We start from the raw sequence: 16185 nt of genomic DNA on the forward strand, positions 1-16185 counted from the left end.
CCACTCGGTTGATTATTGATTATCATATTATTTTAAAAACAATACCAATTTAACATTTGCAGCTTCAAGTCAGACTCATCCTTCTCAGATTCTCCCAGAACTCTCCCTTCTGCATGTGGACATCCATCAAAGGGGTTGGATGATATTTCTCCAATATGGAAGCAATTCTTACTTTACTTCTTACTTACTTTTGATGAAAACAGAGAGGGAGGTTTCATATGATTGGCTCACTTCCTCAGCTTTTATGTCCAGTAGAGACACAGTGGAAGATTTTTATGTCTTTTAAGGTCCTGAGTTGACCAACAGAAAATGGGTTAAAGGTTATGTAAGAAGGACCAGTTGCGTTTACTTTCAGAAGTTTAGGTTCTGTTTTTCCTGTCTTCAGGAACACAGTGTTGAGTGTTATTGATGTACCAGATGTATCAGACCTGATACTATCTTTATTACACTTTGTCAGATGTCAGAGAGCCTGTGGGGAATGTGCAGCCATTAGCCCAACCCTGTACAAACAGTTTAAATAGTCAAACAATGCTGGAGGATAAGATGTTTAGATACATTCTCACCACTTATGGGGTGAACTGAGACAGTTGTGCGTGAAATGTCATCGTAACCTCATCTGAAAATCTGCCCTGAAATGAGAAGCAACACAACCAGTTGTTCAAGAATGCAATCTGATACGTCTGTGAGCATGAAGGGAATTTGTGCTGTGATGTAAGCAAGTGATGTAGCAAAAACCCTGACACCCATGACAGTTAACAAATCAGAAATCAAAATCAATAACGGGAGGGAGGTGTCTGCGAACAAGACATACTGCAAATACACGAATTGAGGCCCTGGTCAACGTAGTTTACATATTCTTGCCATATTTGCCTTTAGTTGTTGCTTCTGGCTTCATTACACACACTGTTATTATGCAGTCCTGAGGGATTTTTTTTTTTTTTTTTTTTACTTCTGTGGTTTTCTGAAAGTACAGCTTTGTGCAACAAAGACAGAAGAGTTTTTCAGGTTCATGAAACATTAAGTTCAGTATTTTCAGCTGCATGTCAGTCATGAGAATATGTTGCATGGTATTTTATATGTCAGGTTTGACTTCTTGGAAAACAAGTAGTGAGAAATATCCACCATAGAGTTACCAACTCTAATGTCCCCGAAAAAAACCCAAATAATGTAAAAGTTGTTCACAGACTGGTTTAAAGCTAATGACTTTTTCAATAAATATTTCACATTTTGTTATTCTTTACAGAATAAGTGAGATAGTAATATCCAATTAGCACTGAACCCCCAGGACTCTTACATCTAACCACCTTTCGCTGTGGCTAATAAAGACGAAAATGTCCAAACATTATGTTAAAAAAAAAAAAGCGAATGACTTGTCATTGACGTATGTTTTGAAATTTGATGTTTCCATAAATCAAAATATATGACGTGATAATTTTTGAAATGCTAATCCATTTAGAACGACTGAATGACGGACAATGAATACCCTTTGGTTAGCATGCTAATGTCAGTATACATATAATATTTACCATCGTAGTAGTGCTTAGGCTCATAGGAATGTCACTAAATGTTTGTTCACATACCAAGGTGTTGGACAAATTGAAAATCTGACATGGTATGAAACAGACTGGCTTGATGCAATGATCACAAAAGTAACATTTTTAAAATTAAAATTACAATTAAATTTCTGAGGCAAATATGGTGAACGTCTGCACCAGGTTTCATGGCAACCCATCCAACAGTTGCCATATCAAAACCTCCAATGTCAACTTTGCTGGATCATATTTTGAAATGAAAATGAAGCACAGCAGTACTTCACATCTCTCCTATATACACTGTACATATTCACTACATAAAAAAGGTAAAACGCACACATTTTTGAACCCTGTTTGTTCAATTTGTCCAAATCACTCACTTTTTATTGACAATCACGGAACATCTATCACAAAATAAACATTTCAGTATTTGTCAAACTGTACATGGAGAAGCACAAATTCAAATGCTTTATAGTTTGCACATGCTTAATTCGTGATTAGTGAAATTCAGACATATTCTTATCATATTAAAAAAAAAAAAAAAAAAAACACTTATTTAAACATCACCTCCAATCTATAGAGCCAATGCAGCTTTGCCAGATGGGGATTATCTTATGTACAAAACATGAGACTTAAAACTGGCAATTAATGCTGTAAAACACTTAAATAGATACTGCTGCTCGAAAAATAAAATACATATGCTCATGATCACACAAGAGAATTTCATATTTCAGGCCACAGTGGGTTATGGTCCACAGAACGTCCTTTAAAAACAGTAAAAATGTAAAAGTTTGATGACAATCCAGTGTCCCCTATCCTGCCTGTGGCTTTGGTGCTGAATCACAGTGTAAATTCACCTGTATATGCCATATAATAAATGGCCGGATTTGGCTCTGATTTGGGTGTTTTATTTACAAAAAGTGCATATACATTAAACAGCTTAAATACCGATTTGGAACAAACAACAGACAGACAGCTTCTGGAAGATTCAATGGGTTAAAACCTAGCAGCACAAACCTCTGTTTCATTAAATACAACACAATCTGAATCAAGACTTTTCCCACATAAGGTTCATACATTTCTCAACATGAGATCTAGGCACAACACAATGTTCATAAACATGCCCCAGGTTTCTCATGACCGTCTCTCTTCAGTATGATCTGATCTCTGTGCACTACGGTCTACTGTTTGTCCGCGGCCACTGCGTACAGTTCGTTTATTTTCTCCTGGTACATCTTCACAACAATGGGCCTCCTCAGTTTCATGGTGGGTCCTGCACAGACAAAGAAGAAAAGCAGGTTAATTCAATCTAAACCTGTAAAGATTCAGTTTCTGTTGAGTGGCACTCACACAATAGCAAACATATGATCTGCTGCACCTTTAGAAATGATGTCAGAGAAAGAGATTCAATCGCTAACAGACAAACGCCTCTGGAATGCTGTCTGGCATGTGGCAGAGTCACCTTGACCTTGATTAAAAGCTGATGAAACTTTTCAGTAAGTTAAATAGTGACAGCATTAGTGAATACTTCCTCGTTCCTTAATAATAGTGTTGTATCTTGACCTTTGTGCCAGTCTTAATAGCAAAAGGAAAGTATTTATTTGTTTTTTTGTTCTTGAGTATCTGATATTTCTGTTTACGTTAGACAAGATTAATTCAATATTTTTCTTTATTAGTTATTTCTTGAGTTTGCTTTGTTTTCCAGTTGTTTTTTCAGTCTGTTTGAGTGTATTTTGTAAAATTTGGGCAGCATCAGTGGCTGCTTGATTTTCAGTTTTATTTAGATTTCAGACAAATAGTCAAGGCAGGAGACAAAACTCACCCAGTTCTCCTCCACTGACGGAGAAGTCTCTCTCCACTATGACCCACTTCTGGACCTTCTGGGCGTTGGATGTTGCTTTGGCGTTGATGCGCTCGATACCCTCCTGAATGGCTTTGTAAACACCTGGCTCCTTCTTGGCTATGATCTCTGACACCTTGGTCGCTGTGATGCCGTGCTGCTGGCAGAAGTCCAAAGCCTCAGGGCTCAGCTCGTCTGTGGGCTCGCCGTTGTCGTCTACGACACACTGTGGAAACAGAGAGATGGGCCATTATTGTGTTTGTTTTATTTATTCAGTGGCTGTGTTTTGCACGAATGGAAGCTTGGTTACTTTGAGAGTGAGCAGCATGGAGAGGAACTTGAGCTTGTCTCCGAGCAGCATGGCGTTGCTGATGATTGGCACCTCGGCCTTCAGCGCATCCTCGATGGGCACAGGAGGGATGTTCTCTCCACCAGCAGTGATGATCAGCTCTGTGCAAAAAAAAGACAGGTTCAGCAGTGTGTCACCTGTTTGCCTGTGTTTAGTGTCCTCTTGTAATTTTAATTTCGGACATGACAACATTAAAACTTTTTTAAGAACAAGTAGCAGTAGAAAAGTTAGTTATTACCAAGCTACTACCCCTAACTCCTAAATCCAACTTTCAAGAAAATCCAATCTAAAAAGAAAAAAAATTACCAAAAACGAATGTAAAAGAGGTTAAAGCTGAAGACCTGAGTGCAGAGATCATCACATATATTTAAAGGTTTGTACTTTAGCATGTGATTATATAACTTTTGCTTACAGTACAAAAAGTGCACTTTTTCATCATTTGCTGGGGTTGCAAGCAAACACAGCACAGAAATGCTGAACTAAGTCTGAGTAATTTAGAAACAGTGTCACCACTTCACAGTTTGTCCACATGAGAGCTCTGACAAGTTGATAAAATGTACCACCCGGGATGTATTGTGGTCACAGCAGCAACAAATCTAAGGGATCTGTATCAAGATTGTTTGTTTATGTTACGTGATTATGTTAAAAAAATGACTACTGGCTAAGCTATCGTAATAAATCTTTTTAAACTTCCAAATATCATTATCAGTAATGGCCTAATGGTAACCCACCATTAGTAATCAGTAAATAACTCCAGCTGAATGTAGTGGAGTCAAAAGTACAATATTTCCCTTCTGACATGTTGTAGAGATGAAGTAGAAAACTGCATAAAATATACTAAATACTAAAGGAAAGTACAAGTACCTCTAATAAATAACATAAATAAATAAATAATACAGAATAAATGTACTTTCCATCACTGACTTTTAATGCCAGTTTTGTTGCTAACCCTTAAATATTATTGGTACATCCCAAATGCTCACATCATTCTTTGGACCGAACAATAAGAAGCTGACAAATCTGTGCAAATCCATGTTTCATACATAAAATGCTCCAAAATGCATCGTGTCCCAAACTAAGAACATTCAAAGAAGTTTTTTTTTTCAACCACAGCTTACCCTTGATCCTCCCTGTGATGTACAGGAACTCCTTCTGGTCGTGTCTTCCCAGGTCTCCAGAGTGCAGCCAGCCGTCCTGGTCAAGAGCCTCTACTGTTTTGTCAGGCATGTTCAGGTAGCCCATAAAGACGTTCCTACCCCAGAAACAGATCTCTCCGTTCCCATCCTTATCTGGGTTCTCCAGCTTTGTCTTGCAGCCTGGCATCACCTTCCCACAGCTGGAAAGACAAATCAGAAAGTCAGCAACATGCTCTTTTAGACCTGATGTGAACAGATGTTGACTAAAAGCTGCATTACACACCCAATCTCTGATGTTAGGTAAATAGAAATGAGATACCATCATCTCTTAACTATAAAGCTATGAAAAATATTGTCAGGTAAAAATATACTATTTGAAACTAGTGGTTTGTTGTTATAATAATAATAATGATAATAATAATGAGAAGTCAGCTTTCTCTTGTCATTTAAAGCTGTTTAGACAGTTTGATACATCCATCATTGTAGGCTGACAAATTTCCATCACACTGTAACTGTAGTTGACATGTTTGGTCCTGACCTTAAGATGTGGTAGTCCTGGTTAACAGAGACTGTGTGTGGGCCGGAGCTTTCACTCATGCCGTATAGCTCCATCAGCGGCATGTTCAGGCTCATGAAGTATTCCAGAGTGTCTTTTGTGATGGGGGCAGCCCCTGTGAAGCAGATCTTGCAGCGGTCTAAGCCCAGCGCTGCACGCACCGTCTTGAAGACCAGGCTGTTAGCCAGCGTGAAACCCCAGGGCACCACATTCTCCCTGTAACCCAAAAGATCAATACATGTTACATCAGGGCCAAACCTGGGGTGAAGATTTGTTGGGATTTAAGAACTGACCTCATAATGAAATATCAAATTTTTAAACATAAACATAGCATTTTCAGTCTGTCTGCTGGTCTACCACTTTGGTCCAGACTGAAATATCTCAACAACCATTGGATCGGTTGCCATGAAATTGTGTGTGCACATTCATGTTCCTCAGAGGATGAATCCTACTGACTTCTGTGAGAATGGAATTGTCTGAATGGACTGGCATGAAAATTGGTAAAAACATCCATGATCCTGAAGGGAATTGCAGTCACTTTCGTGATCCCCTGAGTTAACATCCAAAAAATATCATAACAAATTAAATAAATTTACAAGACAACAAATGTTACAGCTTATTCTGTGATCCATCAGATTCTGTGAACTGAGTAGAGATGTCAGCTATATTGCCACTGAAAACTGTTTTTAATCATAAATTACTGCACGCTTTATATTGATAGCTGTTTCCAAACACTGTGGTTACATAATATTTTGATAGCTGTGATCTAAGTCTACTGTAATCTGGAACAATACTGACTTTAAAGGATCAACTACATGAAATGGATAAGATGAGGTGTTTCTCTACAGACAGACTTACACACCAAACTGTGTGTTATCATAGCAATCAAAATTTTCATATGTAACATCTTAATACAAAAAAATCACAATTTGTGATCCAGTCTCAATGCAACAGGGACACAATTTTGCCAGACCCACCTATGGAAATACAGCAGGTGATATAGTGTGATAAAACAAAAGAAAAGCAGCTGATTCAGGCTGTGTGACTACAAGGTTAGCACTACGGCTAACCACCTCAGAATAATGTGTGAACACGCCTTTTACCGGAAGTTCTCATTCTGCCAGCATCAACATATTAGCATTGGCATAGTAAGCATGTTAGCATGCTGATATTAGCATGGCTCAAAGATTTGCTAGCATGGATATACATGTCTTGTTCATTATTGGTCTGATCAATTATACATATTATTTTGGATTATTCTCTTCCTAAATTTAACAAAGGAGCCCTGCTGCTGTCTCACCCATTCATGACACTGTAGTTGTACTGCAGGCCTATAGACTTGGCCCAGTCGGCCACCCTCTTCCTCAATGGGGATGCCTTGGCACCAATGGCTTTCATCTTCTCCTGCATCTTCTCCCACACTCGGGGGACCCCCAGGAAAAAAGTGGGGCGAACCTCTTTCAGTGTGGTTGCTAAGGAGCCCTGGTGAAAAAGAATGAGGATTATAGTCAAGATAGGAAACTTTCATCATCAATTCCGTGTTTGTCCTACAGCAGACATCTTTACCTTGAGGGCATCTGGCTCTGCAAAGTAGACGGTTGCGGCAAAAGTCATAGCAATCCACATGTCAAACATCTGGGCTGCCACGTGGCTGAGCGGTAGGTAACTGACCACCGCCTCCACTGCGAAGTTGAAGTCTACCAAGCTGGCTGCCGTATGTGCTGTCCACGTCAGCTGCACGTTAAAAAGTGGGAGAGGAGTCATCAGAGAGGTGTTTTTTTCAAATATGTTTCTCGAATTTTCATTATACAAATCTGCTCACACAGACTCACACACACAAACAACATAGTAGCAATAAGACATTTTGAAAAAAGGGCAGAAAAGGTCGTCAGAGTTTATAAATCTAGAAGAGTTTGTCTAGTTGAGATATCAGTGTTGTGGCTTCGCTGTTTGAGGTGTCCATCTAAGTAATGTTTTTCACTTCATGTTAACAAAGCTCATTTGGTTTTATTTTCTGACTCAGAAAACAAATCTATAAAGGTTTATACAGATAATGTGCTTCGGAGAGTAAGTATAAATAATAACTGGAAATTACAGATCAATATGATTTAATCAGAAATTAAAGGGATTATTAGCAAAACAAGATACTGGCTTTATTTTAGAATTACTTTATTCTTATAATACCTCACTATTAACCCTTATACAGTATCTGTTACTCCAATATTAGGTGGGTATGGACCCTATAAAACTACAGGGTTATTTCTTTTACAAACATGTACAAGTCAACTCTTCTTGCAGTACTAGTTTATTTGCTGTTTTCTACCTTATGTGGCATAATCCCCATTTATTTATTACTCTATTTTAATTTATTTTACCTCAATCACAATCTCTTTCACATCAAAAAGCCTGCGCCTGCCTGACCTGTCTAAATGAAAGAAGGAAAAGAGCGGAAACTTTTAATCGTTAAATTGATCGACAGGAAAATAATAGGCAACTATTTTAATAATCAATTGTTTCAGCAGGTTTTTCAAGCTGAAATACTGAAAAAAACATTTGGGAAAAATATGCAAAAGATTAGTTGATGATGAAAACATTTAAAACCAGTGTTGAAAAAAAAAAAAAGAATAAAAGCTAAGAAAAGCTATGTCTCTTGTCTGGATAACTCACATTGTCGTGGCTCAGCATGACTCCTTTAGGGTTGCCAGTGGTTCCAGATGTATAGATGAGAGTACAGCACTCGTTGGTCCGAAGACTGTCGATCACAGCATTCAGCTGCTCGTTGGGCACGTCCTCTCCCAGCTTCATGAACTCTTCCCACTACAGAAATACAGACATAATGTTTCCAAACCCAGACCGAACTGCACAAAAAAGCAGCTGTGTAGCTCAGCCACATTTATCTAATTGTGAGATAGTGATTTTGCTTTAAAAATGTCAATGGTACAATATAGCAAATGTTTTACAACCATGTGTCTCGTCTATTTGTTGTGTAAACGTACTGTATACAGGAATGGTGCTTCCTGCTGCAGCTCGCCTTTGTACTGGACAATAGCTTTCAGGTGAGGTAGCTGATCTTTCACCTGTTGGGAAAGACAAATAAAATAAAGGCATGTGAGGACAGATTTTTTTCGGTTCTTTGCAGATAGTTACTACAGGGACACTACGAGCCGGTGCTGTAATAATAATGCTCCTCACCTCCAGGATTTTGTCAAGCTGTTTCTGGTTCTCCACAACCAGGACGTTGGCCTCACAGTTGGCAGCCACATACTGACAAGCCTCAGGCGAGTTGGTTGTGTAAATGCCAGTTGCCAGGCCCCTGAGGCACAAACATCAGAATAAAAAGCTCAGGTGGACCCACACATTTCCTGGATTTTGCCCAGTTGCCTACAGTGTGTATTACAAACTGGCAAATAATTACATCCTATTTCTTTTGGCTAAGCAGGAATTACTGAATCCTCAAGAGTGAATCTTTTTTAATTATTACTTTTCTTTTAAACCTTAGTTTAAGCAGCAAAGTCTGAGATGAAACACCTCTTCCTCATCAGGTTAAATTCAACACTCTTTAAGATCTTCATAAGACACATAAGAACAAACAGGACAAAGTATGATGTAAAACCAATATAGCCAATAATTATTTATTATTATTTTATTTTCAATAAAAAATCATAGTAGTTTATAAAAATAATTTCTAGTAATATAATTTAATTGGACCCAGGTAAGCAGGACAAAATTAACAAATTGAAAATAATTCATTTATCATGTAAATGGATTGATCAGCCTCCTATAGTAGAATCGACTTTTAGTTCCTCAGTACATAAGGTCTCCTGAAGCCCACAATCACACACAGAAACTAACACTACCACCTACAGCTGGCAAGAGACTTTGGTCAATGAAATTCAAGACTTTTTTAAACCTTCTAAGGCCTTTTTTTGAGTGAACTGAATTCAAAGCTTTTTAAGACTTTTCAAGAGCTGCAGATACACAGTTCAATTGTGTTCTGGCTAAAATTGGCCTTATTAACATTAAGTTATAGACAGATAACACAAGATAATCAGAGTTAAAGAAATCAGGAATAAAGTTTATACAATGATCCAAGAGATTTTATCAAAGCATCTTAAAACCACCTGTATAAAAACATTAAATAAGACCAATCTAAAGCAATAACTTAATGATGTTAAGACAGGAAAAAAAGCACATTCAAGACATCAACAGCCAGGAGAGAGAGCACAGCTTCTGATAATACTTTTAACTGATACATGTGTTTTACTGGATATCTCAACATCTACAGTTTTTTCTCAAGTTTTTGTACATGAGACAGACGTGTGTGGACAGACACAGAGGCAGACTTAGAGATAAGCATGGACAGAGATAAATGTGCAGTGTCAGGTGAAACTGTGCTGAGGCATCTCAAGTACAAAAGTGCACTGTGAAGTCTATGAATAGTCTTATCTGCTCCAGTTTGCCTTACATATGAACTTACCCGGCCAAGATGCAGCCGATGTCTGAGATGAACCACTCAGGGGAGTTGAATCCCAAAATCCCCACTCCATGGTAACGCTCCAGCCCCAACTAAAAAACAGACAAGTGGTTGTTTTTTTTTTTAAGAACATGTATCTTTAATGATCCAGTGGCACAGTGCCTCCATTACTTTTGACCTACATCTCGTTTCAGGAGCCACTCCACCTCATGAGAGGTGAACATGGCCATGAAACAGGAGATGTAACACAAGCTGTGAATTTCACACGCCCAAGTGTTAATTTTCAGCAGCGCGTTCTCACAGCACGGAGATCACACTGTGGGAGAGGCTGTGCATCCTGAAGCACTGTTTACAACACAGGTGCCAGGAATTCAAAGCTTAGTGTTACCTCTAATTCTTTAAATATTGTTCATCTCGTTCATGTCACATAAATTCCTCTGTTTATAGACATAGGATACTGTATATAGTGCAGGTGCACAGTAATAGTAAATATAACAGTATGCAGTAACATTTTACATTGACTTTGGCTTGACTTCAGTGCACTGGATTTGAATGAAACAGCGACTATAACGTTTTTGTGGGCGCTTTTTACGCTTCTAACCCTTGCACTTATTGAATAGATGTAGTACTTACACCAAGGTCTCCTACTGCACTGAAGCTTTAGTAATTTGTTTTATTCCCATTCCCCCAAATGTAAGACAATGCATGCAGGACAACCTGATCTCAGGATTATGCATTTGTTGTGCATAAGCTGTTGGTTAAACATGACCTGTTGGTCATGCACAACAAAACCAACAGCAAGCAAGAAGTGAAGTTTGGGAGTCTATCACTGTATCACTCACTGATGTTTTAGTTCTTTTTAAAGTGTAATCACTGCCTGTGTATGAAACGTGCTATTTTTTGATTAATGGATTTGCCTCGTCTTGCCTAGTTTCTGCTCCTGACAATTGGAATACACTGCCCTACAAAGGCAAAACATATTTGGTGAAACCTGAATTAAGACCTGACCCTGACACCTTCCCATAGAAATTATTATACCATCAAATGCTTAATTTCTTGGGGAAACAGCCTGGAAAATTCAAAAGAACTAGAAAACAGAGGCGCTCCTCTTTCCCTGTTTCTCGGAATTGAAAGATTTTAATGCACCAGCTTCACTGTTTCTGTAGTTACTGCTCTGACTTTGTAATGCAGAACAGTATATATAAAAAAGACTACAGTTCCTGTATTTTTTGACCCAAAATTATCTCGAATTAAAGCTAGAATGCAGCACTGTAATCTCACAGTTAATGCTTCATTCAAAATCAATATGCAGAAGTAGAGAAAACGGAATAACAAAGTCACTGCCCATATACTTCCTGATTGCACTGATTTCAAGCACACTGTACTATAGTCTTTTGCACAGTATATGCAGAAAAGGTCAATTTGCAAACAAACCTTGAGGAAACTTTTAGCGGCTGCCCGACACTGCTCGTAGTACTGCCTCCAGGTCAGCGTCACCCACTGGCCCTCTTTTTTGGAAACCAAGGCAGGATTATCCCCGTAGCTGTCCACCGTCTGCAGGAACAATTGATGGATGGTCATGGGAGTATGTGAGGCCTGGCCTGAGCCCTCCATCCTCAGCTTGACTGCCTGGTCTCTGCTGGTGCTCCATAGCTGTTCAGCTGGGGCCAAAGTCGTTGCCACATTCGCCGTGGACAGGGGAACTGCCTTTGGCTCTTCTGCATTGGGACAACAGGGGCAGCCACATTTACCCGCCATTAATGACAAGTGTATTTCAGAAGCTGACCACACCACACCAAGACACAGCAAGTTTTCCCTTCAGGACAAGAGCCGGGTGTATGAGAGGACTGCAGACACCTGTTGCTGTGTTACACCTGCTGTCTCAGCAACATGGTTTGTAGAGAACAGAGGGCGGCTATGTTGTTACCTGAGACTAAACAGGAAGTTATGGAATGTCTACGCCTACCTGCCAATCAGGTTCAGTGGGAAGAGGTTAAAGGTTTGAACATAAAGTAGAGTTAAGTTACTGAAACAATGCATGAAGAACACAGACAGCATAAATTCAGTAAAACCCCTCCTGTTATTTGCTTCATATTCTATTCATCAGTCAACAGTCTGTCCTCTTATTCCTGAATCTCACCAGAACTCAAGGATGGTATTGATTCTTTTGCTCCCTCTTTTGTTGGATTTTAGTAAACTACAAAAAGCTGGAAAAAGGGTTTAGTCTATTTAAATCTTGCCGTCAGCTTCCAACTAAACTCCTCAAATGTTTTCTCCACACAACACTTCTCTCCTGAGCTGTTTCGCTATTGTTATCATTTGAGCTCAGGTGCATTTTAGTCTTCACACTGAGGCATGTGGAAGTATAAAGGTATATGTATATGTAAGTATATGTAAGTACTTGAATTCAAGTTTAAGTTTAATGTCGAAGAAATGCAACTAGACCAAAAATAAAACATTGCTATCTTCAGCTAATATGGAAAGAGTCTTTCTTGCATTGGTATTTATTGCCGCAAATGACAATTATCTCTATTCTGGCATCATCTGTGGATATACCACATATGCAACTTCTCCAGGATGATGCTGCACCACAAACAAATAATATCACACCAACGTTTGCCTCCCCGCACTGGTTTTTGCTGCTCTTCTCTGCTCCATGATCAAGATCAAGAATTCAAAGGAAACTTGGTTTTGTGGAAAAAACTTGGTTGAATGGTTAATCCATTAGTTCAATCCCTCAAATATGTTTTTCAAACCTTGCCTTGTATAAAAACAAGTTGTTTTAAAGAGCTTTCTACATGTTCCTTTTACTTTGTTAACTTGAGAACCCTGTTGATTTAATACGCTTATATTCACTACCCTTCATCCAGATGCTGGTACAGTGGCTTTTTTTAGTTTTTGACTTTCTAAAGTGACTTAAGGTCTATTCACAGCTCTTTTTTACAGATAGAATATGTTTGTAGATGTTAAGCTGCAGAATGAGCAGAGCGATGCTGCCTTCTCAGACTGTTTCATTTGAATAGTTTTTACAGGGCTGAAGAGATGGAATTATTCAGAATTTCACAACAAGTCAGAGAAAAAAAGCGTTTGTGGAACAGAAACGTATTAAGTAAGTTCATTTTCATTTCTGAAGCAGTTTTTTCAGATTAGTTCCTCTCTCCTCTCTCCTAACATCGCACTCAGTCTCTTACCTAGTGAAAGTCCTTCAGTAGCTTCCTCCAGCTCACGAGACTTGGGAGATTCGGTGGGTGCCTCAGAGGTGCTGGAAGAATGAGTCTCTCTCTCCGAAGCTGTTGTTGCACTGAGCTCAGCTGCTCTGGCTTCTCCGTTGGAGATGGGAGTGGAGTGGGTCTTTAAGTTGGTAGATCCTGACAGAGTCTGCGCCTTTTGTGAAGGGATGCTGTAAAAAGGTTATAGATGAGAACTGATATCCAGTAACTCATAAACGTCACATTTAGAGACAGAGTTCAAACCAAGAATGGTTCTAAGTTCAAGACTTGTTTCCAACTTTGGGACATGCATTATTTGACATACCTCTCAGTATTAAGATCCATGACTGCAACACCGTTGGTCTTAACTGAATCTCCTTGGACACTCATCTTGTGTTTGCTAGAAATACAGAAAAAGTATCTTCAGTGGACGTGAAGTGAAATTAGCATTAAAACACTTCAGATGACCTCATCTGAGGACCCTCCACACAGATAAGATGATCGATTATGAAACAGTGTCGCTCTGCTTTTTTATAGCAGAGTGACATTCACTAAAGTCATTGCAACAGGTCAGAGCCAATGACCGCCACTGCTAGTAATCATGTACAGCAGTGGTCTAAATGTTGAAACTGTGAAGACTGTGCCAGACAGCATTGGGACATCTGTACGCACGATTTATACTCAACTTTGATCCAAATACTCACACTTTCAAACAGAATACGCTGCAACTCTGTTGGCACTAGTTTATAAAAGTTAACAAGGGTTAATCAAAGTTTCAGGTGTTCAATAAAATGGAAATATTGCCAACAACTGCCCTTAACTCCTTCCTCTTGTATCTGTACTGCAGACAGTGAAATAATGCCATCTAGTGTGTATATTTTGCAACAATTGTCAAAAGTCAATCAATCAATCAAAACAAATTAGTGACACATTTACTGACAGATGCAAAAGCTACATTTGTAATAAGATCATATAAGATTAAAATCTGTCCACCCAGCAGAGTCTCAGTGTTATCTCCTTTCTAAGATAACTTTGGCCAAGATTTCTGTGGACCAAAGTTCACACGACTTACAAAACTTCAGTGAGGCAACATATGAAGTGGCAACAGCGAAGTCTTTGCTCTGAATTAAGCAAATATCAATTAAAGTGCGCAAAGAGTAGATTTCAGTCTCATTATTGACTTGGATTTGTACATTACCCAGAGAGGAGATGGTGAAAAAGACTATGCATTGAATTAAAAGTAGTGGGGGAAAAAAATAGAGAAAAATGAGTTCTAGAGTCCCATAGGAAAAGGTGAAAATCCTGTGTGGTTACAGATATTTAGTCTCAGACTGTAAAGATGAGGTCCAGGGGAAGACAAGTCATGTTTGCAGCTGTTTGTTTAGCTTTTAACCAGAGCCAATCAAAGGCTCTGTCTCTGTTGACCAAACAACAGAAGCCGAGGAGCCTGTTCATACTAAATGGTGGCTACATTCATCTCTTAGACATGTGTTTGTCCTATATATATTTGTCATACAGTAAACCCCAAGGGCTGGTGAGCTCAGTTTGCTTCTGTCAATATGGAAAAGGCCCCACCGGTGTGTATGATAGTGTATTTCACTCCGTCTTAAATTCTTAAATGAAACTGTGAAATTCATTTAATGTTCTGCAGGTTGAAAACAATTAGCTGAATAAAAAAAAAAAAAAAAAAAGAGCTGCAACATAAACAAAGACTTTCTATGTGTAACTTGGTGCGGAAATCCTCATACAAGACATACACACAAGTCTTTTCAAACATCACACGCTTATATCAGAAAGCACAAGGTGGTAAATGTAAATGATGGCCTACCTTGTCCAGTGACAGAGCTGAATGGCATCAAGTTGACAGGAGCAGTCAGGTTCAGGACAGACCTGGATCAACCTTTGCTCGTCACAGGTGATCGACTGTTACCCCCTGGAGGAAGTGTCAGCCTATAGGGGGGTTGTGCGAGGGCATACACTCACACCTCGTCAAGCTACACAAACTTGCACAATCCCCTGAACACCCACTGCTGAGGCCGCGTCCACCAGTTAAAGTTCCACCAACAAACTTGACCAAAGGTTATGACTCCTCAAGGTGAAGAAGACCTGGAACCTGACACACAAAGAGTCTGCAGCTGGCAGGTACCAGCTTTGTTTATATTAAATATAGAAGCTGACAACTGTTGGCACGGGTGACGTTCAGCGACACTTGGGATTGTTAAGATTTAAGGATCCTATAAAGCAGTGCTTAGTGGGTGGGTGTGTGTTATTGAGACTTTACTATCTCAAATATACATATGAAGACTGTCATTATCAGATATGCATGACAAGACCTGTCAGAGGAAATAATGATAAGATAGACTAGATAAGTTCTCTCAGGTTTATGAGGATACATGAGACTTTGACCCATAAAACAGTTATTAACAAAACTTGTGCAACTTCAGCTTTTTCAACCAGATTGTCACATCAAGAGAGAAGAGTCAAGATGTTGGCAATCCACGCTAAAATACACCAAATATTAGGAATATTTTCCTGATATCGTGCTGGAGACACGTCTACAGGATCTTAAATTTTTTTTTTAAATCTCTCTTCTCAACCTATACCTGTCTGTTTGTGATTGGTATGAAGTGCATAAAGGATATCAGTGATTTTTACTTGGGATTGTTTTTCCAGTGTGTTTCAAGGAATCTGTTTAAAATCTCTAAAAAATAAAATAAATAAATAAATAAAAAAATCAAACTCTGTCATTAATCCAGGCCTTGTTTCCTCTTTCCTCCTGACCTGTGCATATCTCACAGTCACGTCTGGCTGATCGGTCGCGTTCAACAGAGCGGACACTGTTTTGTAAGTAAATATAGAGGAAAGTTCAGCCCTCTGTTCTCAAACGACATGCAGTAACCTCGCTCACGGGCACCAAGGTCACTGAATCATACCACCCAGTCACACCACATCTATCCTGTCTCCCACCCTCACAGATAATATCTGGGCACATACCATTTGTGGAGGTGGTGAATGATTAGTGAGGGGATTCATCAGTGCCAGTCCTACACTCGAGAACATTTAAAATGTGCTGTAGGTAATGAATATTA

The 16185-nt window shown here is 39.1% G+C and overlaps 1 protein-coding gene across 2 annotated transcripts; it reads right to left on the bottom strand.

Annotated features, from left to right (window-relative positions):
• Positions 1-1885: 1885 nt before the first annotated feature.
• LOC139624472 (long-chain-fatty-acid--CoA ligase ACSBG2-like) lies at positions 1886-15213 on the bottom strand. 2 transcript variants are annotated; one of them, XM_071483611.1, is made up of 15 exons: positions 14925-15213; positions 13422-13496; positions 13079-13287; positions 11322-11605; positions 9891-9979; positions 8606-8726; positions 8410-8490; positions 8081-8230; positions 6980-7147; positions 6714-6895; positions 5396-5629; positions 4840-5057; positions 3683-3822; positions 3355-3598; positions 1886-2805 (listed from the first exon to the last, which is right to left on the bottom strand). In XM_071483611.1, the coding sequence occupies exons 2-15, from the start codon at positions 13484-13486 to the stop codon at positions 2714-2716; spliced, it is 2277 nt and encodes a 758-aa protein (XP_071339712.1). In that variant the 5' UTR covers positions 13487-13496; positions 14925-15213; the 3' UTR covers positions 1886-2713. The 2 variants fall into 2 exon arrangements, with proteins under 2 accessions (XP_071339712.1, XP_071339710.1); XM_071483609.1 differs by lacking the exon at positions 14925-15213 and adding an exon at positions 14295-14448.
• Between the last annotated feature and the right edge of the window lie 972 nt (positions 15214-16185).

This window comes from Trachinotus anak, unplaced genomic scaffold, assembly GCF_046630095.1.
Source record: "Trachinotus anak isolate AG129_WGS33_773 ecotype Australia unplaced genomic scaffold, CSIRO_AGI_Tana_v1 ptg000008l, whole genome shotgun sequence".
NCBI classification, from domain to species: domain Eukaryota; kingdom Metazoa; phylum Chordata; class Actinopteri; order Carangiformes; family Carangidae; genus Trachinotus; species Trachinotus anak.

Coding starts and splice junctions, on each gene's coding strand:
- LOC139624472 (XM_071483609.1), bottom strand. CDS start 14,326: ATGCATAGTCTTTTTCACCATCTCCTCTCTGG. Junction 11,606..13,078: donor TACTGAAGGACTTTCACTAG/GTAAGAGACTGA, acceptor GTCCCAATGCAG/AAGAGCCAAAGGCAGTTCCC. Junction 3,599..3,682: donor CCATGCTGCTCACTCTCAAA/GTAACCAAGCTT, acceptor CTGTTTCCACAG/TGTGTCGTAGACGACAACGG.